At 37.1% G+C, this 25661-nt stretch overlaps 1 protein-coding gene across 2 annotated transcripts; it reads right to left on the reverse strand.

Annotated features, from left to right (window-relative positions):
- Window positions 1-2975: 2975 nt before the first annotated feature.
- Window positions 2976-24974, reverse strand: LOC133777764 (ATP-dependent zinc metalloprotease FTSH 11, chloroplastic/mitochondrial). Of its 2 annotated transcripts, XM_062217497.1 has the most exons (18): window positions 24093-24974; window positions 23753-23906; window positions 21653-21745; window positions 21401-21486; window positions 21117-21240; window positions 13480-13599; window positions 11649-11684; window positions 8406-8456; window positions 8184-8245; window positions 7633-7690; window positions 6410-6535; window positions 6209-6289; window positions 5426-5555; window positions 5153-5301; window positions 4021-4302; window positions 3761-3850; window positions 3623-3676; window positions 2976-3468 (listed from the first exon to the last, which is right to left on the reverse strand). In XM_062217497.1, exons 1-18 carry the CDS (start codon window positions 24788-24790, stop codon window positions 3310-3312), a joined length of 2553 nt encoding a protein of 850 aa, XP_062073481.1. In that variant the 5' UTR covers window positions 24791-24974; the 3' UTR covers window positions 2976-3309. The 2 variants fall into 2 exon arrangements, with proteins under 2 accessions (XP_062073481.1, XP_062073482.1); XM_062217498.1 differs by lacking the exon at window positions 11649-11684 and having other exon boundaries at window positions 24093-24973.
- Window positions 24975-25661: the final 687 nt, after the last annotated feature.

Here is a 25661-nt window from a genome sequence, read left to right on the forward strand (position 1 = left end):
CTAAGCCTCTTGATTAATTTCTCTTCTTCTCTCTGTATCTATCTCATGTGTTGAGAATTTCCCACACTAGTCTAGGTGATTCTAAGGTTATATTGGAAGACTGTGAAGAAATTAGAAGAACGGTTCAGTTTCTTGATAATACTCTACGACAGAAAGGATTCAAGAGTTAGAGAAACTGAAGGAAGAACTCTTTAATTTCGTTGCGTATACTGTAAGTATTCTATTCATTGTTTCTCTTTGAATTCAATTTTAGAAACATGTTTAAGGCTATCTCGTATTAATTTGTTTAATATTAGATATACTTGAAAATAAATAAAGATCTTGTATGAGTTTTCCCAACAAGAACTTGGGTAGAGTCTACCGAGACCAGTAATGCTTCTTCAGCTGTTGGCCACGAAAGATCTAGAGTGTGATCTTGGAGTTTGTATGCCATCTGGTAGTGAAGAGTAGCTCCAATGGAAGTAAGATCTTGGTCAATTCCAACTAATTGGACTTCAACTTTGAAAGCATTAGTCAAGCGATTGTCTTTGAGAGACATACTGAGGTTAGGGAACAATGCAGTTATTACTGTTCCTGCATTTAATGTAGTCTTTATGGTTGCAATGCTTGCATGCTGGTATTTCCTCATTCAAGTGTCGAGCAAACCCATTCGGCAGCCAATCGGAAGGCCCTTTCTGCCATGAAGGGAAATAGCTAAGCGTATGGCACCAAAATGGATATGCGTGAATCCTTGCGCAATCCACTAGGGAATAAATTCAGGAGGGATTTGTAAAGTAACGAATTGGACCTCAGGAGTAGGTCTTAATTGACACTCACTAAATTTAGAAGCTTGGATATATTCTTTTGGGGCCTTGTAGGAAGGTTTGATGAGAGCTTCAATGGATCGGGTAAAAGAAGTAATGGATTTTGTGAAAATCTGGTATGGGTTAATCAAAGGAAGGTTGTTATTGGTAATCTTGTTTTCTTCGGGAACATATGATAGTTCATAAAGAAAGTCAAGTTTGTTGGCTGTGGACTTGCGGAAAGATGGAGAAGGAGTAAGTGACAAGGGCGATATTATAGGAGCACTAGAGCTTATAGAACTAATAGATGAGGTTTCGTTTGCCATGATCAAAAGTAGAGATTCATCAGTAGGATAGGATGAAGTATGGCTCTGATACCAATAGGTGTTCCTGCTATAAGTTAGTTAGACAAACTATCGAATAAATAAACCCAGCAATTTCTCACACTGATTTGGAATGCAGAAGGTCGTTTTGGGCCTATCTTCTTGTTTGATACCCAATTTCATACTGTCGAACTTGTGTAAGTTCTCGAAAACCTATTCTTTACTTTTTTTGGTTTGTGCTCTTCGAATGTCGGTGTTAATTAGAATAGAGCATAGGATTCAAAATTTCCATAGACATATTGTTTGATGATTTGTTTGAGACTATGACGATGCATTGTAGAGAAAATGTAGGGTTAGAATAGGAATCTTCGTGAACATTTGCTTCTTGATTATATTGTTTGAACTAGTAAAGATCTTAAGGTTGTTTGGTTGATTGTTTAGGACTGAAGAGTAATTTTGGAAATTCCCGGAATTGTTGGGTTGCAAATTTTGCAAATTTCTCAAGAAATCTCTTTGAAATTGCATGTTTGATCAAGAATTTTGACCACATATGATGGTCAAAAAAATTTCTTTTGCACTCTAGGTGCCTTTAGGGCAAAATGAACATGAACACGAGCTCACCTTCATTTTTAATCTACCAGGTGTACTTGTATCATAATGATTATTAAGGAGGTGAGCAATCGATCGACCCAGACCTGTTCAAACTACTAGAGGAAGACCACCCTAAAGAACACCTCAACCAAGGACAACTTTTTTGTGTCCAAACAATTTGCCCAGCTTAACATGCAACACACAAATCATGTTAGTGGATTGGGCAACTATGGATACTTACCCTGCCTAACATGCACCACATAAATTATGTTGGCGGATTGGGCAACTATGGATACTTATCTCACCCAACATGCAACACATAAATCATGTTGGTGGTTTGGGCAACTTAGACCTACACTAGTCTCTACTTACTTTAAGATTATCTTGCCTTATATCCAGGCACACATAGGCCACACGCATCAAGGAGCTCTAAAAAAACCCTTCTACTTATGGTCATCTATCTAAGCTTGTTCACAATAAACATAATCGTATGTAATAACATAACAAATCAAGATTATACAAACAGTCAACATAACATGACATAATCATAGTAAGTAATCAGCTTCCGTGCTATTGAAAGAAGACTTCACTTACCTCACGTTCTTATATAAATTTCAAACTGCTTACTGAGAGTTATCAACCAAACTTGAATCCACATAATCTATCCTATATAAAGAACATTTATTATCAAATAATAAATTCAATGTAAGTGTACATTATTAACAATAATATATATTTACATACTAACAAATAACAGACTAAATTGATCTTTAATCAGACATTATATCTATTGTACTTTATTATAAATCTTAAGCCACTACTTAGACTTCCATTTATTCTTCCTCGCCGGTGGTCTCCATAGGAGGTCGAATGAGAAAGAACGTGAGGGTGAAAGGGGTGTACAGCAAAGAAAAGTGAGAGGGTTCATTTGGAAAACCCTAAAAGCTTTCCTTTACATATTAAAGATTATCTTTTAGGCAAAAATAATAATCATACCACATAATTAAATCACAATTCATTTATCAACTATTGATACTAATTAAAATCATTGAAAATTTAAAATTAATTATATGTTCCAATCAAAATTTATAAATAATTACAACATAAATATTTACTAAATTTTAGGATATTACACGAGCAATATTTATATATAGAGAGAGTAAGAGAGAGAGTTTCATGATGAATTCTAATAAAATGGAGAGAGAGTTTTGTGATGAATTCTAATTACATGGAGAGAGTTTTGTGAATTTTGTGTTTACTTCTTGATTGGCCAATCAAATAATGAATTCTAATATTGCACTTATAACAAATTTACCCAAAAAATGGGGTTAAAGTCAAAGAAATACACATTTTTCAAATCAGATAAAGTCCTGAAAGACCCGCTGTATTAGATGACTTGAGTGTTCTATTCAATCAAGTTGAGGGTATTAATAGACTTCCTATATAGTACAAAGGGAAACTTGATGGGATCTGGCCAAGCGAGGAAGCTATTGATTCAAAGAAATCATAAGGATTAAATTAATAAACTGAAATGCTTTAGATACACTGTACTGTACATAACTTCCCCATTGCTCAGACTAAACTAAAGACACAGAAGATGATGATGATGATGTTCAAACCAATACAAGATCCCCTTCTTCTTGTTGCTCTTCCTGTTGTTGTTCGGGCAACTGTCCTTCCCGATAAGGAAGAAGGATGCGCTTAATTTCATCTGCGCTAAGAGTCTCGTACTCTAGCAGTGCAATTGCCAGTGCATGTAATGCCTTTTCATGCTGAGAAAATATCACACAAGACATTAACATTTCATAGTGAAAGATGAAAAAAAAAACATTTACTACGATAGCTAGTATCAGAACCTAGTCATAATCAATAAGCTTGTTGAAAGCTTTTTTCAAGATATGAGCAGTGGAAACATCAGGAACAAACCTTCTTTAAAAGGACTTTTACACGATCATACGCTTCTCTTAACAGTTTCATCACCTGCATTGTCCATAAAAACATTAAGTACTCAACATATTTTATACACATCAAAAGCAAAAAAGCCCACAAATACCAAAAGCCTACTTCGGCATCAATACGTGATTGCATATCTGAACTCGGTCGTTCTTTTATATGAATTGGTCCAATAGTATCGCTCATCCCGCAATTCGATACCTTAAAAAGGAAGATGTAAACATCATTAGTGATCAGTATTCCCAAAAAGGAAAATATTATTGAATTAGAGAAACAATATCCTCAGTAACCAAGATTATTCTAACTAAATATGGAAATGGATATGGCACAGCCTCTGCCAGTTCAACAATGCGATAAGATTAAGGAAATACCATATAATGGGCAAGCTCTGTGGCTGTGTGTAGATCACTGCTTGCACCAGTTGTTACGTGGTCCCGACCAAAAATAAGTTCCTCCGCAACTCTTCCTCCCATGCAGACATCAAGACGGGCCAGTAACTGCTTCTTGCTAATTGACGTCTCATCACCAGATGGGAGCTGAGTAACCATACCTAAAGCAGACCCACGAGGCATGATTGTAGCCTTGTGAATTGGATGTGCACCCTCAGTGCTGAAAGCAACAATTGCATGCCCACTTTCATGATATGCCGTAAGCTGAAAGATGTATAGTTATGTCAGCAAATTGTGATACAATTTCATATCAAAATAGTTTTTAAGTAATAGTTGTCTTTGCATTCGTAGAGCAGACACACATAAGTGAGTCTCTTTTTATTATGCAAAATGAAAATAATAATAGTAATAAAAAATAAATAAATGGTGTAACTTGAACTCTGTACAAGTCTACAAAGAATAATCTGGATGACCAGTAATAAAGAACCAAACTGCAATATCGTTCTATATGCAAGTTGTATACCTAAAAAAACCTTGATTTGTTCTTATTCAAAGTACAGGGCCAAGTCAAAGCGAAAAGAATATGTATTGTTATAGTAGAAACCAAACTTATTCTATTTCCCTCTAGCGTGTAATGCACAAAGCAGACAATACTTTTGCTTTTTGGCAAGTCCAAGATGACATCCATCATCTAAAACTGTGTAGTGATGGCAGCTTTATGGGTCATTTGACAGGAAAGAAATAACCATATCTAATAAAAAAGAATTAATATGGCTTCTTTGTGAGAAAGTGTTAAGTTTCTAGCTTCACTTCACTATGGGATTTAGTGCAAGGAATTTAGGAGTTCTCTGCGTTCCTTAATTACTCTTGGCTGGAAAAACAGTGTTAGAAGTATTACTCTAGTTTCATTTATGCTCCGTTTGGCTTTAATTTGTATTTTTTGCTTCCATAAAAGGATACCTTACTTTCCTCTCTCTTGTAGATTTCCTTTATACAATAATAAATGTTCTGTTTCTCGTAAAATGTAATAAATAAAATAGTAGATAGCAAACTTGAATTAAATGATCCAAACGTTCGTATCCCCTTCTAGAAAGCTTCATGAAGAAATGCATACCTTCTTTCCCTCTTCAGATAAAAACATTGTTTTCCGCTCTGTACCCATTATTATCCTGTCCTTTGCAAACTCCAACTGTGAAGCAGTCAGCTTGTCAGCACCTTCAACAGCCGCTTTAATGGCAGCAATGTTCACCAAGTTTGCAAGATCTTATAGTGAATAAAAGGAGTTAGAAAAACATGTCAGAAAATCCAATCAACTCTTAAAAAAATAAGAAAGAAATCCTCATTTCATGAAAGGAACATTATTCTAATAAAGTAAAATCAAACTGACCAGCCCCATTAAATCCTGGTGTACCACGAGCAATTGCTTTAACATCTATGTCTTCAGCCAATGGTTTATCCTGTAGATAAAGCTCCAATATCTCTTGACGACCTCGAACATCGGGATTTGGAACAACAATCTAACAAATTGTTTGTTATCAGATCACTCTATTTAGCATAAAAAACTTTAACAGTCTGATGAAAAAACAGATGGGGTAAAAAGGAAGCAGAAACTGTGAAAAGATTCATTATTAGCAAACTGGTGTTGACAATTTAGAGAATCTGCAAATAATAACAGTAGATATAGCCTGCAAAGAGAATAAATGGTGGCATAAATTATAATCAAAATAAAAGCTAATTATGTACTTTAACCTAAGTTACAAACCGAAGAATAATTGAATATGTCCTTTAAGCAAAGTCGTGAGCTAAAAATTTATTAAAATAACAATCGGGAAAAACATGAAAGAGTAAGTTCCCAGCAAAGTAATTTTCTTAGGGAAAGACCAGATGCATCTTTCAGTATTGCAAGTGTTTCATAATGAAAACAAATTTGGAATTGGAACTTTGACAAAAAGAAATTACTGCAAGCAAAATGTATGGTGAAACCAGCTTTTACAGTTTTTCAACCATAAAATGTTCTACTTTAAATCATAAAGTATTTGTAGCATGAAGTCAACATAAACCTCAACCAGAGTCTATACCAGTCTCTTATTTCTACATAATCAAAATACTATAAATAATCAAATAAGAAAGTTAAACATCGAAATTAGTTACGCAGGAGAAAACAACTTACATGCCTGTCAAATCTACCAGGCCTTGTTAATGCTGGATCAAGAATATCAGGCAAGTTTGTTGCAGCCATTAAAATTATTCCCTGTAGAAGGATTTAAAAAGAGTTAGAAAGAAACTAAACTTCAAAATAAACCATTAAAATAACAAAATGTTTTCCATGACAAATATATATATATATATATATATCACAATGTTAAAATACCTCATTCTGCTCGAAACCATCCATTTCCACAAGAAGTTGATGCAAAGTTTTCTTTGTATGTCCTTCCCATTGTTTCCGTGTAGAACCAACAGCATCTATTTCATCAATGAATATGATGCAAGGTGCCTACCAAACATGGAAATATATACCTTCCATAAGTGTCAAAGTCAGTTATAGAAATCAACTACATATAAGTAACATCAAATACATGCATGCCATATATAGCTGGTTTTCTACATAATTTGATCTGAACTTGTACTTCATCTCTTCTAGTAATCATTGCCATAGCACATTTATCTAGTGCAAGCCAACTTCTATAGTAGTCTGTAGAACTATGATTACCCCTCGTAATTGTTCCCTTTATTCATTTAGTCTTTGTAGTTGAATGATGAAGATTTTCCTTAAAACTGAATTGGAGTTCCCTAATAAATTGTCTCTGTTGGAGGGTGGTTGTCATGGCAGTGCGGTGGGCACTGTGGCTGGAGAGAAACAGAAGTATATATATATATATATATATATATTGAAACAAAACTGTCTTGTATTAATTTAGAAGAAAAATACAAGGTAGCGGAAAAACCATAGGTATCACCAACATATCAATGGCGATACAGAAACAATGAAAACAAACAAGAGACAATAAAGAAAAACATAAAACATATTACAAAATGACATTCCAATATCTTAATAAAACAGAGAAATGAATCTCTTTGAACCCATTAACATAGAAACAAAAGTATATTTGATGATAAAGAAGAATCTGGGGAGCTGTTGTGGGAGAAAATTAGGCTTTGGGTTGCTGTATGCTTGTTCAATGGAAAAGAATTTAATATATTTTATTTTCAGATCTTATTAGGAATTGGAAGTGTGTTATGTCATTTTTGTTTTTATTGTTCCCTTTGGAGTGGTTTTCACTCTCTCAATTTTGTATTATTTCTGATAATTAATAATACAAGTTCTTTTGTTTTGTAAAAAAAAAAATCTCTGCTCACCTAATTTGAAAAGTTTGTCTAGTGTGCCTAAATATTAGAGCAGTCAACATTCAAAAGGAAAAACAAAAAGGTACGAACAAATGGATATGGTATCACTATTTAAAATTGCATGTTAAAATTATATTTCTTAACAGCTTTTTTATATATCATATCCACCTGCCAGAAAAAACATAAAAATGAAATGGTGTAGCGTTCAACACTTTTCCACCAAATGTTGTGTAATAAACAACAAACCTTTTTCTTTGCTGCTTGGAATAAGGATCTCACACGCCTAGCACCAACTCCTACAAACCTGTGATAATAGCAACAGTAGAGCATTATCACTTGAGCAGTTTCCAGAACCATTATAGCACAAAATACCAAACAGATCCGATAAATTAATTGTGTAAAAAATTGACAAAATAAATCGGAAATTTCAAAGAGAGTTGTGTCGACGGTGTCACTAGCTTCAGTTCTAGGTAATCACAACAGATTCTTTAATGGAACCTATTCTTATTGTATTTAGATAAAACATGAACAGTGATTTGAAATTTGTACAAGCATAAATCATTATGACTGAGGACAATTAAAGTGATGTCACTACAAAATGGCGCAAAAGAATATCTAAATTTTATGAATCTACTGTAACAACCAACAAAACTATAATTTTGTACTATCAATCCACAAATCAGAGCAAAATTTGAAGCTGTTTATTCCATTGGAAATGCAAGATCACGGGTTTCAAAAGATGTAGTACTACCTTAAATATAACGTTTTTATTTCTTAAATTTAAAATTTTGACTCACATTTCCTCAAATTCAGACCCTGCCCTATAGAAAAAAGGCACTCCAGCTTCTCCAGCAATTGCCTTCAAAATCCAACATAAATAAAACCAATATCAGAGTAAACTCTAATTTTACTCACTAGATATAATTTGCAATAAAATCTGACGATAAGAAGCACGAAAAGACTTGAGTTCAAATACAATGCCTGAAGTAAAAGGAAAATAAGAAAGTTGGAGAACTTACCTTGGCAAGTAGAGTCTTTCCAGTTCCTGGTGCTCCTGTTAAAAGAATTCCCTGAAATTTATTGTGGAAATTAGACTTCTATGAGTTATGTCTTTAAATAGGCACTGTACAGAGAATGTGTATTTTTGGTAATGAATACAACATATCCTAACATAATTACAGAAATTTTAGTAAGAAATAAATCAGCCTATAATTAGCTAAATATAGATACTAAATATTGTATACAGCTTGGTTTCCCATTCTAAAAAGGATACCATATAATAATAATAAAACATTATTTCCTACACCCTCCCTCAAGCTGGTGCATTGAGATTCTACATGCCAAGCTTGCAAACTAACTCATTAAAATTTTCTTTAGATAATCCCTTAGTGAGTATATCTGCCTGTTGTTGCTTGCTGTAAATAACACATAATTCTCTTCCATCGATTTTTTCTTTAATAAAATGCATGTCCACTTCTACATGCTTGCATCTGTCGTGATGAACAAGATTATGTGCTATGCTGATTGCTGATTTGCTGTCACTATACAGCTTCAGAGGCTCAGTTCTTTGGAGTTTTAACCCTTCAAGTATGCGCTTGATCCAAATCAGTTCACATACTCCCTGAGCGAGAGCTCTAAGTTTTGCTTCGGCACTACTTCGAGCTACTACCAGTTGCTTCTTACTTCTCCAAGTCACTAAGTTCCCCAAACTTTAGTACAATACCCAATAGTTGACCTTCTATCCTCAATTGATCATGCCAAATCCGCATCTGTGAAGGCCTCAACACCTCTTTCTTCGTTCTTATTGAACAATAATCCAATCCCTAGTGTTTTCTTCAAATAGCGCAGGATTCTGTACACAGCTTCCGAGTGTTCTTCTAAAGGATTGTGCATATATTGACTGACTAAGCTCACAGCAAACACAATGTCAGGTCTCGTGTGAGATAAATAGATCAGTTTTCCAACTAATTGTTGATACATCCCTTTGTCAACTGTGTTTTCTTTTGTCACCTGTTTGTACTTGCCTTTCGGTTCAATCGGTGTCGCCACTAATTTACAGCCACTCATTCTAGTTTCTTTGAGAAGATCCAGAATATATTTTCTCTGAGATACTGAAATATCTTGTTTCGTTCTTGCAACCTCCATTCCAAGAAAGTACTTCATCGGTCCAAGATCTTTTACTTCAAACACTTGGGCTAGCACACCTTTCAGTCTTTCTTGTTCGCTACAATTATCGCTTGTTATTATCATGTCATCAACATAGACGATGAGGATAGTAACCTTACCCTCTTGTGAGTGTTTGAAGAACAAGGTGTGATCCGACTAAGCCTGTTTATATCCATGCTTTCTTATCACCTGATTAAATCTTTCAAACCACGCCCTTGGGAATTGTTTAGGCCATAGAGGGATTTTTTCAGATGACAGACACTCTTTGTTCCATATCTTCCTTCAAACCCTGGAAAAAATTTCATGAACACTTCTTCCAAATGTCCATTCAGGAAAGCATTTTTTATGTCTAGTTGTTGTAAGGGTCAATCAAGATTGGCAGCAATTGATAGGAGAACCCTTACTATGTTTAATTTGGCGACAAGAGCAAATGTCTCATTGTAGTCTACACCATATGTCTGAGTGAACCCTTTTGCAACTAGTCTTGCTTTGTATCGGTCTATTGTTCCATCAGCCTTGTGTTTAGCTGTAAACACCCACTTACTGCCCACCACATCTTTATTTCTAGGCCTATTGATTATTGTCCATGTAGTGTTGGCTTCCAGTGCCTCAATTTCTGCATACACTGCCTTCTTCCATTCCTTCTGTGAGAGAGCCTCGGTAATATTCTTGGGAACCACCACTTGGTTGACTTTTGCTAGAAAAGCTTTATAGTGTGGAGTTAGTCTACTATGGCAGACATATCTCGACATTGGATGTTGAGTGCAACTTCAAACTCCCTTTCTTTTGGCAATTGGTAACTCAAATCCGAGTTCCACCATACTGTAAGACTCAATATTAGGAACATAAGTAGGTAAAATAGGGTTAGGAGAAAGATTACTTACATCAGGAGTAGTCTGTGAGTCAGACCCATGAGACGTTGGAGTAGTAGTCGGCTGTATTACTTGATGATTTTTTTGTCGTCGAGAATAAACTAAGAGCTCCTTAGTTTTGGGCAGCTGAGATTGTTGCTCAGAAGAGCTTGTAAATTTTGAAATTTCAGGAATAGCAATTTCAGGAGTAGCCTTAAGCAAACACGTATCCCAACTAGAAATGTCACTCACCGTCCCCCCTAAAGTGAAGAGTTGGGATAAAATGGCTGCTCTTCATTGAATGTAACGTCTAAGGAGACGTACATACGACGAGTAGAGGGATGGTAGCACTTGTACCCTTTTTTGGTAGAAGAGTAGCCCAAAAAAATGCACCTGAGGGCTCGGCGATCAAACTTAGAATGATTTAGACTAAGGACATGAACATAAGAGTTACATCCAAACGTTTTTAAGGGAAGATTAGAAACAAGTGGTGTATGTGGATATGTTTTAAGAAGCATAGAGAGTGGAGTGTGATATGTTAACACTCGAGATGGCATTCTATTGATGAGATAGACGGCGGTAAAGATAGTCTCACCCCAGAATTCTTTTGGGACAGAATTTGTAAACATGAGGGCCCTAGCAATTTCCAATAGATGCCTATTTTTGCGTTCAACAATCTCATTTTGTTGGGGTGTGCCTGCACATGAACTTTTGTGAACTATGCCATGAGAGAGAAGGTAATCACCCTAGATTGAGTTAAAATATTCAGTTCCATTATCTTTGTGTAAGACCTGAAGATTTGCATTGCATTGGGTTTTAATCATGGACTGAAAGTTTTTAAATGTCATGGCAGCATCAGATTTATTTTTAAGGAGAAACACCCAACACGTGTGTGATCATCAATAAAAGTGATAAACCATCTTGTATTTGTAGTATTTGTTATTCTAGAAGGTCTCATATATCACTATAAATAAGAGTAAAAGGTTGTGTTGATTTGTAGGGTATAGGGCGAAAAAAAACATGTGTACGCTTAGCAAATTGACAAATTTCACATTTAAATAAGCTCAAGTTTTTATTTCGAAACAACTTAGGAAATAAATATTTTAAATATGAAAAACTAGGGTGGCCTAGCCTATAATGCCACCGCATAATATCATTGTCACTAGAAGAAATACAACAAGAAACAGAAGCTTTATTCACTTGAGCATGAGGAAATAGATCTAAGTAATACAGCCCACTATATACCTTCGCATTCCCAATTGTCTTTCTCGAGGACATATCCTGAAAAGTACAATAAAGTGGTGAGAAAGAGGCGAAACACTGCTGATCATGGGTAATTTTAATGACAGAAAGAAGATTACAAGATAAATTGGGAACATGAAGAACATCACGAAGGACAAAAGAAGGTGATAACTAAATAGACCCTTTACCAGCCACAGAAGAGAGGGAACCATCAGCAATTTTAATTTTCTAAGTACCAGGGCAAGGTGTGTAAGTGGTGAACTGATTGGACTGGCCAGTCATGTGATCCGAGGCCCCTGAATCCACAATCCAAGCAGAATTTTGAACATTGAAGGTAGCAGAAGTACCTGGATTGGAGGAGGATGAAGGATCAAATGCAAAAGCAATGTTCAAAAGTTGATGGAGTTGAGTAATCTGAGCTGGAGTAAATGGAAAGGGCTTGGGTGGTGCAGCAATCAAGGCTTAGCTGTCGAAATTGGAACAAGTTGAGGAACAAGGCTTCCAATCAGCAAGTTTACCATGCATAACCCAACACTTCTCCTTGGTATGACCAACCTTATTGCAGTAGGAATACCAAGGGCGTGCACGACGATTCCCGCGAAGGTCATCACCATCATTAGAGCGTCGAGCAGCAAGAGCAGATTGGTCATTTTCAGCAGCGATTGGAGGCCACCATGACTCCTTTCCTGCTCTCCTCCCTTCGAACCTCAACAAAAGCCTCTCGAATGGCGGGAAGAGGATTTTTCCCCAAGAGACGACCACGCACCTCATCAAGGTCTCGGTTCAGGCCTTGGAGAAAATCAAAAAGTCTCGATCAAGCATTTTTTTTTTATAAAAAAAAGCATCATCAGAACATTTCCATTCAAGAACATAAAAAAGATCTATCTCTAGCCAAAGATTATAAAGGATACCATAATATTGAGTTACCGTAAGGGAATTTTGTCGCTGGTCTCGAAGGCTTGATTTGAGTTCAAAGACTTGAGCCGAATTGTCCAAATCCGAGAAGGCCTCCTAAACTGTTTCCCACACCTCACGAGCAGTAGAAAGGAATAAATAGGTCTTACCAATATCAACCTCCATGGAGTTGATGAGCCAAGCCATGACGAGGGAGTTTTCAAATTCCCATTTGGCATAGGAAGGATCAGTAGCAGCAAGGAGTAGCGATAGCACCAGTGAGATACCCCAAGTGACCATGACCACGGAGATAGATCTTCATAGATTGGGACCATTGAAAAAAATTCTGGCTATTCAGATTATGGATAGTGATTTGGAGGGAGTTTTGATGATCAAATGATGTGGGAGAGGCATCGGAGGGAGCTTTGATGATAGAAGAATCGACTGAAGTATCATCAGAGGTGATGGAAACAGTGGGGGCCATTTGTTTTGGAAGGATAGCATCAGGTAGAGAAGCCATGAGGAAAAGAAGACTGAGAAAAAATTCAAAATTTTTGGGTTTAGAGGGATGGCACTAATACTATGTGGAAATTAGACTTCTATATTTGATTGAATGACAGTTATGCCTTTAAATAGGCACTGTACAGAGAATGAGTATTTTTGGTAATGAATACAAAATATCCTAACATAATTACAAAAATTCTAGTAAGAAATAAATAAGCCTATAATTAGCTAAATATAAATACTAAATATTTTATACAGCTTGGTTTCCCATTCTAAAAAGGGATACCATATAATAGTAAATAAATAAATAAAATAAAAACATTATTTCCTACATTTATGCACTAGTTAGGCTCAGATGGGACAAAGTATGAAGCAATACAAGAAGAAACAAAAACTTTAAAATAGAAATAAATAAAACAAGACAGACAGACAGCACCTTTGGCAACTTGCCCCCAAGGCGAGTAAACTTTGTTGGGTTTTTAAGATACTCCACCACCTCCTCAAGCTCTTGCTTTGCATCGTCACAACCTTTAACATCCTTAAATGTTTTTACATTCTGGAAAAAACAATGCAATGTTTTTCACTTTCAGACAATATGTTTAAATAAAATTAATATATATAAATTTATATAACAAAAAAAAAATATTTCAAACTTTCTTTTATAAGAAATGAGAAACTACAACAAAGGTTCAAGGAGAATAAGTCTGCCAAAATCTAAATTGCAAACAGATGTCTAATCCTTATGAAATCAGAAAACAAAAAATTCCTGAATTTTTCAACACCAACTAACTACTACAAAGCCATACGACAACTCTTTACCAAATACTATCTTTTTTTTTTTTTGAAAAAAGAGATTTAGGTCAAAGGATACCTCTACTCAATAACATTAAGAACCCTCACTTATGGCGGAGGAATACCGTGGTAAAAACAGAAAAAATTTATTGCCACAAAAACGCCCACTCCCTACACAAATCCAAAAAATAAACCCCCTCAAAACCTTTCGATCTATACACCCACGTTGCAACCCAGAACCTAATTTTATCCCACAGAGAGTCCACAGAATAGGAAGACTTATCAAAAATCCTACTATTTCTCTCCAGCCAAATTGCCCAAAAAGTACCCAACACAGTACTTTGCCATAAACGGGCCTTCCTTTTTCCTCCCTCTAATTGACTTAAAAACAATTGAGAACACGATGAAGGCATACTCCAAGAGAACCCGAACTCATTATACACTTTACCCCACAAAGCTCTGGAGAAAGAGCACTCCAAGAATAAATGGCTCACTGATTCACCCTCATTCTTACAGCAAACACACCAATTGGGCAATAACAACTGAAAAGGTCTTCTCCTTTGCAAATTATCGTTGACATTCAACTTATCCAAGAATAGCAGCCAACCAAACACTTTAACTTTCGAAAGAACGGCACTCTTCCATAACCTCTTAGCCCAAGACACCTCTGGGCCTAAATGAGCATAGCTCAAACTATGAAAGGCTGTCTTGCAATTGAAAACACCGCTATTGTCAGGAATCCAGATCCTCTTATCCTCAAAAATTGACGGAAGATCCACATTCTGAAGCACTTGCAACAACTCAACCAAACTAGGAACCTCCCTATCAAATAAATTTCTTCTGAATCTCAAATCCCAACTAATGTTGTTCGAACTCCAACCACCCTCCACTGCTGCAAGTTCTTTGATCAATAAATTCTCGGCCTTGGACACCCTGAATAAGTCAGGGAATTGCGACTTCAAGGATGAACCACCAATCCAAACATCCTCCCAAAAACGAATCCTATCTCCCTTTCCCACCTTAAATCTGACCAGACGCCTATAATCCTCATACAAATTCGCGATATCTCTCCATGGACCCCGAGCAGACAATCTTCCCCCAAAATTTGTATCCCAATGACCACCATCTGCACCATACCTACTTTTAACCACCCTATGCCACAATGAGCTACTTTCCAAAGGAAACCGCCACAACCATTTCATAAGAAAAGCCTTGTTCCTCAACACCAAATTTCCAATTCCCAAACCACTTGATTCCGAGACTTACAAACATCCAACCCGGATACCAAGTGATCGGCACCTGACTGTTCCGCACCCTCCCACAAAAAATCACGCATCATTTTCTCAATAACCCCTGCCACACTCTTAGGGATGTGGAAAAGCGACAAGTAATACATAGGGAGAGAAGACAAAACCGATTGAATAAGAGTTAACCTACCACCTCTCAACAGAAAGGCGCTCTTCCAGCTATCCAACCGTTTAGCACATTTAGAGATCACAGGTTCCCAAAACACTTTGGAGCGAGGAGAAGCCCCCAAAGGAAGGCCTAAATACTGAATAGGCCAATCTCCCACTTCACAACCAATCCCACTAGCCTACTGATCTACTAACTCCTTAGGCAGATTAATCCCCAACAGCTGACATTTCTTCAAATTAATAGATAATCCAGACACAACGCTGAAGACCTTTAAAATATCCAAAAGCACATCCAAGGACTCCTCATCGTTAGCAAAAAAAATCATATCATCTGCAAACTGAAGATGACTGACGTCGACTCTATCCTTCCCCACTTCAAAGCCTCTAAAAGTCTAGGCACTTTTAGCCTTATCAATCATTCTACCTAAAACATCCACCACCAAAGTAAACAAGAAAGGGGACAAGGAGTCCCCTTGGCGAAGACCCCTCGATCATTTGAAACATCCCCTTGGGCGACCATTTAAAAAGACTGAGAAAGACGTGGAAGACAAGCACCCTCGCATCCATTTCCTCCAAACTACACCAAAACCTTTCTTATCCAAAACCATCTCCAAGAACCCCCAGTCCACACAATCATACGCTTTTGTAAAATCAATTTTAAACACCCACCATTTTCTGCCCCTGCTTCTGTATTCCTCTACCGCCTCGTTAGCAATCAGAACCGTGTCCAAAATCTGCCTACCCTCCACAAAGGCTCCTTGAGACTCTGCAATAGTGTCTGTAAGAACTCCTCGAAGCCTATAAGCCCACACTTTTGAAATAATTTTGTAGAGGCTAGTGACAAGACTAATAGGCCTAAAATCCCTCACCCGACAACTGTTTAATTTCTTTGGAATAAGGCATATATAGTTTCATTGGTCCTCCCATGAATGACTCCGTCATTGAAAAATCCTTGAAAAACTTCCAAGATGTCATTTTTCACAGCATCCCAATTGTTCTGATAAACTGCCATGGAAAATCCATCTGGCCCAGGGGCCTTAGAACCATCACAATCAAAAACTACTTGTCTAATTTCGTCCTCTGAAAAAGGCCGCTTGATAAGAGAGGCCATGACCAACTGAATTGGAGACCAATAGATCCCCTCCACCCCAATCCAAATTCTAGAAACTGCAAAGTACAAAAAAGAGTAAAAAGCCACAATAGCTTTCTCAATGTCTGCCTCATTTTCCAAAATAGATCCATCCTCTTCCTCTAACCTAGAAATGTAGTTTCTAGCTTTCGAGCACTGAGAATACTATGGAAAAGTTTGGAATTAGCATTCCCCTCTTTTGCCCATTGACACTTCACCTTAAACCAAACACTTCGCTCTTCCTCAAAAACAATCTGCTGCCATTCTTCCCTCACCTTTGAACGTTCCAAATGAAGATTCTCATTCCAGGGGCCTTAGAACCATCACAATCAAAAACTGTTTGTCTAATTTCGTCCTCTGAAAAAGGCCGCTTGATAAGAGAGGCCATGACCGACTGAATTGGAGACCAATAGATCCCCTCCACCCCAATCCAAATTCTGGAAACTGCCGAGTACAAAAAAGAGTAAAAAGCCACAATAGCTTTCTCAATGTCCGCCTCATTTTCCAAAATAGATCCATCCTCTTCCTCTAACCTAGAAATGTAGTTTCTAGCTTTTCGAGCACTGAGAATACTATGGAAAAGTTTGGAATTAGCATCCCCCTCTTTTGCCCATTGACACTTCACCTTAAACCAAACACTTCGCTCTTCCTCAAAAACAATCTGCTGCCATTCTTCCCTCACCTTTGAACGTTCCAAATGAAGATTCTCATTCCACGCCCCCTCTTTTGCCCATTGACACTTCACCTTAAACCAAACACTTCGCTCTCCCTCAAAAACAATCTGCTGCTATTCTTCCCTCACCTTTGAACATTCCAAATGAAGATTCTCATTCCACGCCACCCCCCCCCCCCTCTTCCCCCTCTAATCTGTCCAACGCGAATAATCTCCTTTCCAACATCTGTTTATGCATTTTCCTATTCCCAAAGATTTCTCGACTCCACCCCTTAATCTTATCTCGAACGAAAGCTAGCTTCGACATAAACCGAAAACCCGGCCACCCTTGGACCTTAGCCGAGGCCCACCAAGTCTGAAAATTACTTGAGAAATCCTTATGATCCAACCAGGTGTTATCAAACCTGAAAGGGGGAGGCCCCCAATACGGGGGGCAAGAATCTAACACCACCGGACTATGATTAGACACTACCCTAACCAAAACTTCCTGCCGAACAAAGGAATACATTCCTGACCAAGAGGGAGTGTACAGGAACCTATCCAACCTACAGCAAATAGGCTTATGTCTATAATTCGACCAATTGAACCGGCCATTCTGAAGTTTGGGATCCACTAATTTTAACTCTCTAATCAAAGCATCGAACATCTTCATACTCCTCGTATTAGTCTCGCTATTCCATTTCTCATCAACACGCCTGACCACATTAAAATCTCCCCCAACACACCAATTTTCACCACAAAAAGCACTCAGCCCTGCTAATTCATCCCAAAAACTATCTCTTTTGCCATACACAACAGGCCCATACACTCCAGAGAACCACCAAGGAGCCTTCCCTTTAGCCTCCAAACAAACAGAAACTGAATAATCTCCAACTAAGGAGTCAATAACAGAGACAGTCCTTGTATCCCAAACTACTAGGGTACCTCCCGAACGACCTAATGCCTACTGAAAAATCCATGCTCTAAACCTTGACCTCCAAATACTCTCGATGAATCTTCTATCTACTGAAGACTTTTTTACCTCTTGTAGAACGATTATATCTAGATTAACTTTACAAATTGATTCCTTAATTGCTTTACGTTTTTCTTTGTTGCCAAAACCCCTCACATTCCAAGACAGAATCTTCATAAGTCATAACTATACCCCACACCTCTCTTCCTCTTTTTCTCATAATTAACATTGAAGCTTAGCTTCCGTAATTCACGATAACTCTTCTGAGACAGACTAACAGAGCTACCTAAATTCTTCTCCCCTTTATCTCTTGTAACCACCGAAATACCCAAAGAGACCATGGTATTGAGAAGCTTGGAAGACTCTGTAACCCCATCTTCTTCTCTTCTCACAATAGCCTCAGGATCAACTTGCTCATCCTGCTTAGTATCTCCCTCCAACAACTGATTATCGCACTCGCCCCTATCTACAGTACTAAACAGGGAACCTTCAGCAATACACTTGTCATCCCACAAGCTTCTCACCTGTACCACGTTTTCCTCGTCATCCACCTTTTCACCATCACTGATCCCATCCACATCTTCATCTTTCGAACTGCCCGAATCAAGCTCTTCAATGACTGGATAAACAAAATTCTCCTCTTCCAAACCTGGGTCAGGAACAGACATCCCCCCGATCTTCTGAAAAAATCATGTTTGTTTCACTAGGCTTGGAATTCTTACGAAAATAAACTTTCCAACCAGCCCTCTCCGAATCAATTTCTGAATCAATCTCCTCTATATTCTCAAACAACACACTACGTTTCGAAGAGGTGATCTTCCTAGCCGAGTCATCCCAAAAAACAATATTCCCTTGAACAAAACTGTCACGCTTTTTTGGTTTAACTCCCTTGAGAATACTTAGCATAAAGGTCAAACTTGAACAGCCCATATGACCACAGACCAAGCCCTTAAAAGCTCCTGTTGGATTGAAGAGAGCCCATGGGCTAAAATCCACCCTAAAAGAGGAAGGCCCATTTGCAAAGATAAAATACCAGCCCAAAATATCAAAAGAAAAAGAGATAAAATAATCCCCAATTTCCCACTTGTAAGACATAACATCCTCCACCTTTTCTATGCCCTTACACGTGTTGGCCAATCCCAAATTTTTAAAAGACAGATCTGCCATCAATCTCTTAAAAATTCTCTTTAATGGCAAGCAACTGTTACAGGTTGAGCTGACCAGCCCCTAGAATCCTGCCGAAGAATCCGGAGCAATTAAATGCCCAGAAACCGGTGCCTTCTCACCATCGCTGACCACCGTGCCACCCTCCTCACTGCCACCGTCTCCCTTGCTAAACATCTCCCTTTCGATACCGAGATTCCCTTTCTCCTCCGCCTGAATCCCTCCTGAAACTTTCGATCCAGTCGCCTCCTCCCTGGGCAATTTCCTCATCCAGACTTGTCTGACCCACTTGGCCTCCTTCCCTGCTTCCTTCTGACAACCAACCAGTCGCAGAGAGAGTCTTTCTCCATTGTACGGAAGGGAAATAAAGCTGGGAATAAATCCAGAAACATCCCCAGCCATTTTAAGATGAGCACAGAACAAATTCTTCCCCTGTAAAGTGTCTTTATCAATATCTAATAACCCTCCACAGAGAGAACCAATGACCTTGAAAACATGATGATTCCATAAATTCAAAGGGATCCCTTCAACACCTATCCATTCATGGTTACACGAAATTCTCCTCTCCATCATCTGACTTTTCCAGCTCCATTTAACAAAAGTAATCGTTGGAAGACCCCGAATGGTCACCGAACCAATAGAAACCAACCTCTCCTGCTCCCTCGCATTAGCATACCAAAATATGACTCTATCATCTGAAAATCTAGAGACCCTTAACTTTTTTCCCCACCATCGATGCACTCCCTCTTGAATAGCTGACCGACTATCCTTCCTAAACATAAAAACTGCACATTGCCAATCAAAAACTGACTCTTTCCCAGAGTCAAACGCTTGGCCTTCCTCAAACATCTTCTTTTCACCTGTAACTTTCGCTTCCTTCTCTACCAAGGACCACGGATTTGAATTCCTCTTAACTATGGAAGCCCAAGAAACCGAATTGTCCACCTTCCTTCCGAAATCCCCTTAAGAATAGAGTTTTTTCTTCCTAACCAAATGATTTAAACCCTCCACTAGCCCTTTCCAGCCCTTGGTGAAATCCTCCTCCGGAATAATAATCGAATTAATAACCCTGTTTTTGAGGACTGAAATCTTCAAAAAAACTCCTCTAACATTCTGAAAACAATCCAACAACACCCTTATGGAATTATTTCTGAAAGTTGTCCTCCGATTTACCCTGAGATTGACTTTAGTGCCAATCAACCTTTTCACCTCTTCTAACAGCCACCAAGATGTGTCTAAAGTTAACGAAATCTCATAACCCGTTAACCTAGTCCTCTCACAAATCCAAACTGATCCTCCATCCCCGGAAAGGGTCATCATGAACACCTTGTGTGTTGTTCTAAAGCTCCAATACTTCTGACCAGAAAAGGAAATATTTTTCTTCCCATAACCAGTAGGGTTATGGAGCACGTTTGACTTCAACATCTCTCATAAGTGATCATTTACTTAGAATTAATCATACGCAGATGTGATGATAGGATGAGCAGTGACCATGGCAACAAAGAAAGAGTGGAGGAGGAATGCACAATACTCTTTACCAAATACTATCAAATATCGTTCTCCACATTTTTTAATGATTCGGTAATTCCTGTTACAAATAGTTGCGTAAATTTTATGAAGGATTAACTGTTCAATAGTAAAAATACAATACTTGGGTGGACACTCACCCCACACTTCTTAAAATACTAGCTCCAGTTAAGTGATGCAACATTAGCAGCTAAGCTTTCAGCAGTATATATTTCATATATTAGATACTCTTCTTTTGTTGATCAATGCTCCCCCAATTTAAATTTAAGACATAATATCGAACAACACATAACTCAAACCCTACCAAATTTAGTACAAGCCAAATAGTTTAGATATTTTATTAAAAAAAAAAGCAAGCAAATTAAGCTGTTTTGAGAATACAAAATGCCATAAGTGTTATAAAAATTAATAATCCAAATACCTTTTCTGGAATAATTTCCTTGTTTAATTCTTTTGGAGCATAGGAGGAGCTGGAGCCAACACCTGAGGTTCCTATACCACCTAAGCTCCCTATGTACTTCTGAAGTGCAGCAGCACCCATAAACCTAAAGACAATCAACAGAAGTCAATAAAAGAAAGAACTTCAAGATCCCTGGGTAGAACTAACCACATAGTGTGTGTGTGTGCGCGAGTGTGTGTGTGTGTGAGAGAGAGAGAGAGAGTGGGGGAAAAGAAAAAGAAGTTACAGAAACAAAATTCCCATACCATACTAATCCAACAGCAACAGTGAACAAAATTGTTGAGATTAGCTCTTGGGCAAAACGTGATTTGTTGGAGACTTTCGGTTCAACCTAACAAATAAACCAACAAACATTGAAATCAGAAAATAAAAAGGTAACTGAGACCAAGCAACAATTCAAATGAGACAATAGTGATACATAAGGGAAACAAAGTTCACCATCATATTATTGTATTAATTAAAGGCACCAAAATCACACTTCGTGGGTCAAATTTTACCATCACTACATGCAAGGGCTGCTTGTCATTTATTCCAGGATTGACAAAAGACTCATCTACATTGCCTGAAGCCCACTGCTTCAACTCTTGCAACTGCATATATAAGTAATAATTAGCCAAATAACATCAAATGATGATCATGAAACAAAGTACCTGAGATCACAGGACCACAGAGTGCAGAATAATACACAGCATAACAAAATCATTGCCAACATTCCGTCTTCCTAACATGCTTCCAAAACTGAGTAAGGTTTTTTGATGTCATGTTTACAAGTTGAATGTTCGCACAAAACATCAGTATTTCAGTACAATCTTTGTATTAAATATATAGTGATAACAATATTTTTACCTTTCTTATATTTATTCTATTTAAAGAGAGAGAGAGAGAGAGAGAGAGAGAGAATAAGATAATAAAACAGCGTGTACTTAGGTTACAAATAAATGAGCAAATATACATTTTTTTAAATCTAAAAACTACTCCCAAGGCAAATTATGAATTCTGTGACTTTTAGAACAATCCTCATTGACTACGTAGTGTTGTAAAGTAGCTAAGCATTTAGTAAACTATTTTTTTCACTTACAAGTGTCACAAGTTTCATAGCAATCAAAGTTAGATAAACTATAAGGTGTGACACATATAATAACCAATACAGACACGACAATAGAAGTATTTTTTTCTATTATATAAAGAAGTGTTTTGATGACAGTTATTCTTCATTATTCTAAAAGGTCATTCTTGAATTGATATAGTTAACCTGTAATATATTATGGTACACCTTCACTGTTAATTATCTTCCAACTAACTTTAATCACTTTTATATATCAAAATCAGTCCTAAATTTAACCCTACTATGACTTCAAATTGCATATTTGAATCCATAGATTTTAACAATACACAAAAAAAAAATTAAAGATACAGAAAAGATACACTTGCAATAATAGTATGGTCTTATCAAACTCATAATTTATGAAAATACCAGTGATTCCAACTTGAAAAAGAAGAAGAAGAAGAATGACAGTGAAAATCTATCAAATTCATAAGTAACAATGCAAACACCCATGATTCCAACTTCAAGAGTTAATAGCTACTCTCTTACAGATTTTCCTTAGGCGAATGGCCAAGCAAACATAAATCCAATGTAATGAATATATAGGTGGTTTCCAGATGCTTAAAGGGATTTCATCTAAATGTAACTGTTTTGAATAAAAATTTTGATAAGATTGATTGGTAAAGTAGCAGAAGAACACAAACACAACTATCAGAGCTGAATGATCCCCTATTGCCTTGTAACTTTATTTAAACATTAATAAAGTTTCTGTTTCTTATTAAAAAAATCATATTCTTCAAATAACATAAGCTCACATCCATGGTTGCCATCTACATACTAACACTTGGTGGAATTTCACATTTCTTTAAAAATAATTCCCCTCAAAGTGTCACAAAGCATCAGGAAATGATCCAGTGTAAAAAAAATATAGTAAATAAAGAAAAATAACTCTATTCTATGTACCTTCTACAGTCTTATAGAATTCCAACAGATTTCCAATATCATGATCAATAAAAGTTACAAGAACAAAATTTCCAAAATTCTGTAAGCCTGACAAAGCTCAAAGGACACAAACATAACTTTTATGCATCCAATGACTAACTATTACATCAGATATATACAAAAATAAAAGCTACCTTCTATGCTCCACGTGATGAATTTTCATATTCTAGTGCATTACTCCCATTTGTGTATCATTGAATTAAATTGCTATGGTATATGACACTAGTTATCTTGAACCAACAACACCACCAAAACGAGGAAATAAGGCAGGGCTCGCAATCTTAAGACTATAAATAACATGTGACATATGAACATTTGAAACCAAAAAGACAGAATTATGTGTGAATACAACACGCAATGCTATTTAAGAAAACACAAATGCGGAAGCATGGGAATGAAAATGTCATCTTACAGTGGATATCAAGAAAATTACTGATGTTTTTTTAAAAAGAGAGGGGTAAAGATAAGAAGATAAAATAACAGGCGCAATAAAAAATGGAACAGCTAGATTAAAGAAAAGGAAATATAAATAAAAAAGACACTCCATTACCAATGAAGGAAGACTGGAAGGTTTTCCTGATTCCTCATCTGGAAGATATTCAGCAATAGCATTTGTAACCACAAGAGCCCGAAGATACTCCGCTACTCCTCTACTGTCTACAGCATGATCCCTTTGTTCGAACCGTTTGATAACAGACTCGGGACTATAGAAGAAAGATAGAGAAATGAAAAGAAAGAATAACAAATGCAAGAAAAGATAGGGGAAAGATAGTTTAGTTTTAACAAATGATTGCCTTTGCGAATAAAAATAGTGTCCTACTACTACAGCTTTGTCAAACCTCTGCTTGACTATAGAACAAAGATAAGAGAATAATACACATTAGCTATACCTCTGCTTGTTGAGCTCAGCTAGTAGTGCACTCTGCTTTGCCGGGTCCTTGGGATTAGCATCTGCATCCGCAATCAAACGCTCCAACCGCTTCTCCTGCCGCCAAAACGGCCACCAACTCAACCAATCCCACACCATCACCTTCTCAAACCACTTTCTTACACTAGCCCATAACCCCACCAAAAACACCACTAATGGAAACCGACTCTTCTCTCCCTCTTTTTCCACCAATATCTCAGACATTCCCTCACTTTCCGCCACTTTCTCGCTAATTTCCCCCCAACCCACTTCCCCATTCTCCAAACCCAATCCAGAAACCTCGCTCTCCACCTCCACCCCCGAACTTTCGCTAATTTCTTCAGTTTTCGTTTCTAAAATCGAACCATCCTCATTTAAACTCGAACTCTTCGATTCTTCAATCTCGGAAACTGAAGACAAATCGCGGGCACTCGCTTCTTGGCTCAAATTTGTATTCTCCGGCTGCAATGTGCAAGAAACCGACCAGGTCCGGGGCGAAAATCCGAACTTTCGAAACTCCGGGGGTGGAAAGTGAAAAGAATGAGAAAGAGCAATTGGGTTTTGATTGAAATAAGAAACAGAACAAGAATATAACTGAAAACGCTTCAATAAAGAAGAAGAAAAAGAAACCGGAGAAAGTAAAGGAGGCTTATAAAGAAGAGAAGTTTGCAAAGTAGCCATTTTTAAAGGGGTCTATTTGAATCGTTTCACTTCCTCCCTCTCTCTCTCTCCCTCAACAGGGGACTGGTATATGGGTATTGAAGAAGAGAGAAAGGGAGTTTCTTTGAGAGCCACAAGCTTTTTGAGTTGAGAGAGAGACAGAAAGGGAACCTTATCCAAGATTGAAATTGGCGCCTGCTTCCCATCTAATTGGGTCCTCTTTTGTGGTTTTTTTTATGGGTTTATTGTTTGTTGTATTTGTTTATTGTTTGTTGTATTTGTGTTTTTTTCTATTATCCGTTTGTAATTTTTGATTTGTTAAATTATTTTTTGCATCTTATTTTTCGTAAAATGGTTAAAATAAAACTCTAAATTTAATTATGGTCAATATTTTATCAACTAAAATCATAAATAATTTACCAAACTAACATTTCAGAAAAAAATAAAATCATTCTGCTTAAAAATTGTGTTGTTATATTCAATTTTCTCTTTATCAAAATTGAGTTTAGGGTTCCATTTTAATAATTTTATAAAACATAAGGTCCAAAAAGTAATTTGTCAAAACACAGAGTCCAAATAAATATGAAGAAAAACACAGAGTCTAAAAAAATATAAACTCTCTTTTTATTTATTTATTTAGGGCTATCCCTGACTCGGTCATTCACTCAATCTCTCGATTAGAGTTTGAACTCGGGGCTTGTCATTCTATGATGAATATGAGAATGTGAGAAAATGACATCATTTCTTAACCCATTTTAAGGAAAAGAATCATCGAGCCTAGATATTTTATCAAGGACGACTTGCCAGCGGGCAGATGTGGCCTGTGAGCCTCTGACTGATTGTAATAAATAATGAACAATTTTTTTGTCTTTTTCTTTATTATTATTATTAG

Source organism: Humulus lupulus, chromosome 5 (genome assembly GCF_963169125.1).
Source record: "Humulus lupulus chromosome 5, drHumLupu1.1, whole genome shotgun sequence".
NCBI lineage: Eukaryota > Viridiplantae > Streptophyta > Magnoliopsida > Rosales > Cannabaceae > Humulus > Humulus lupulus.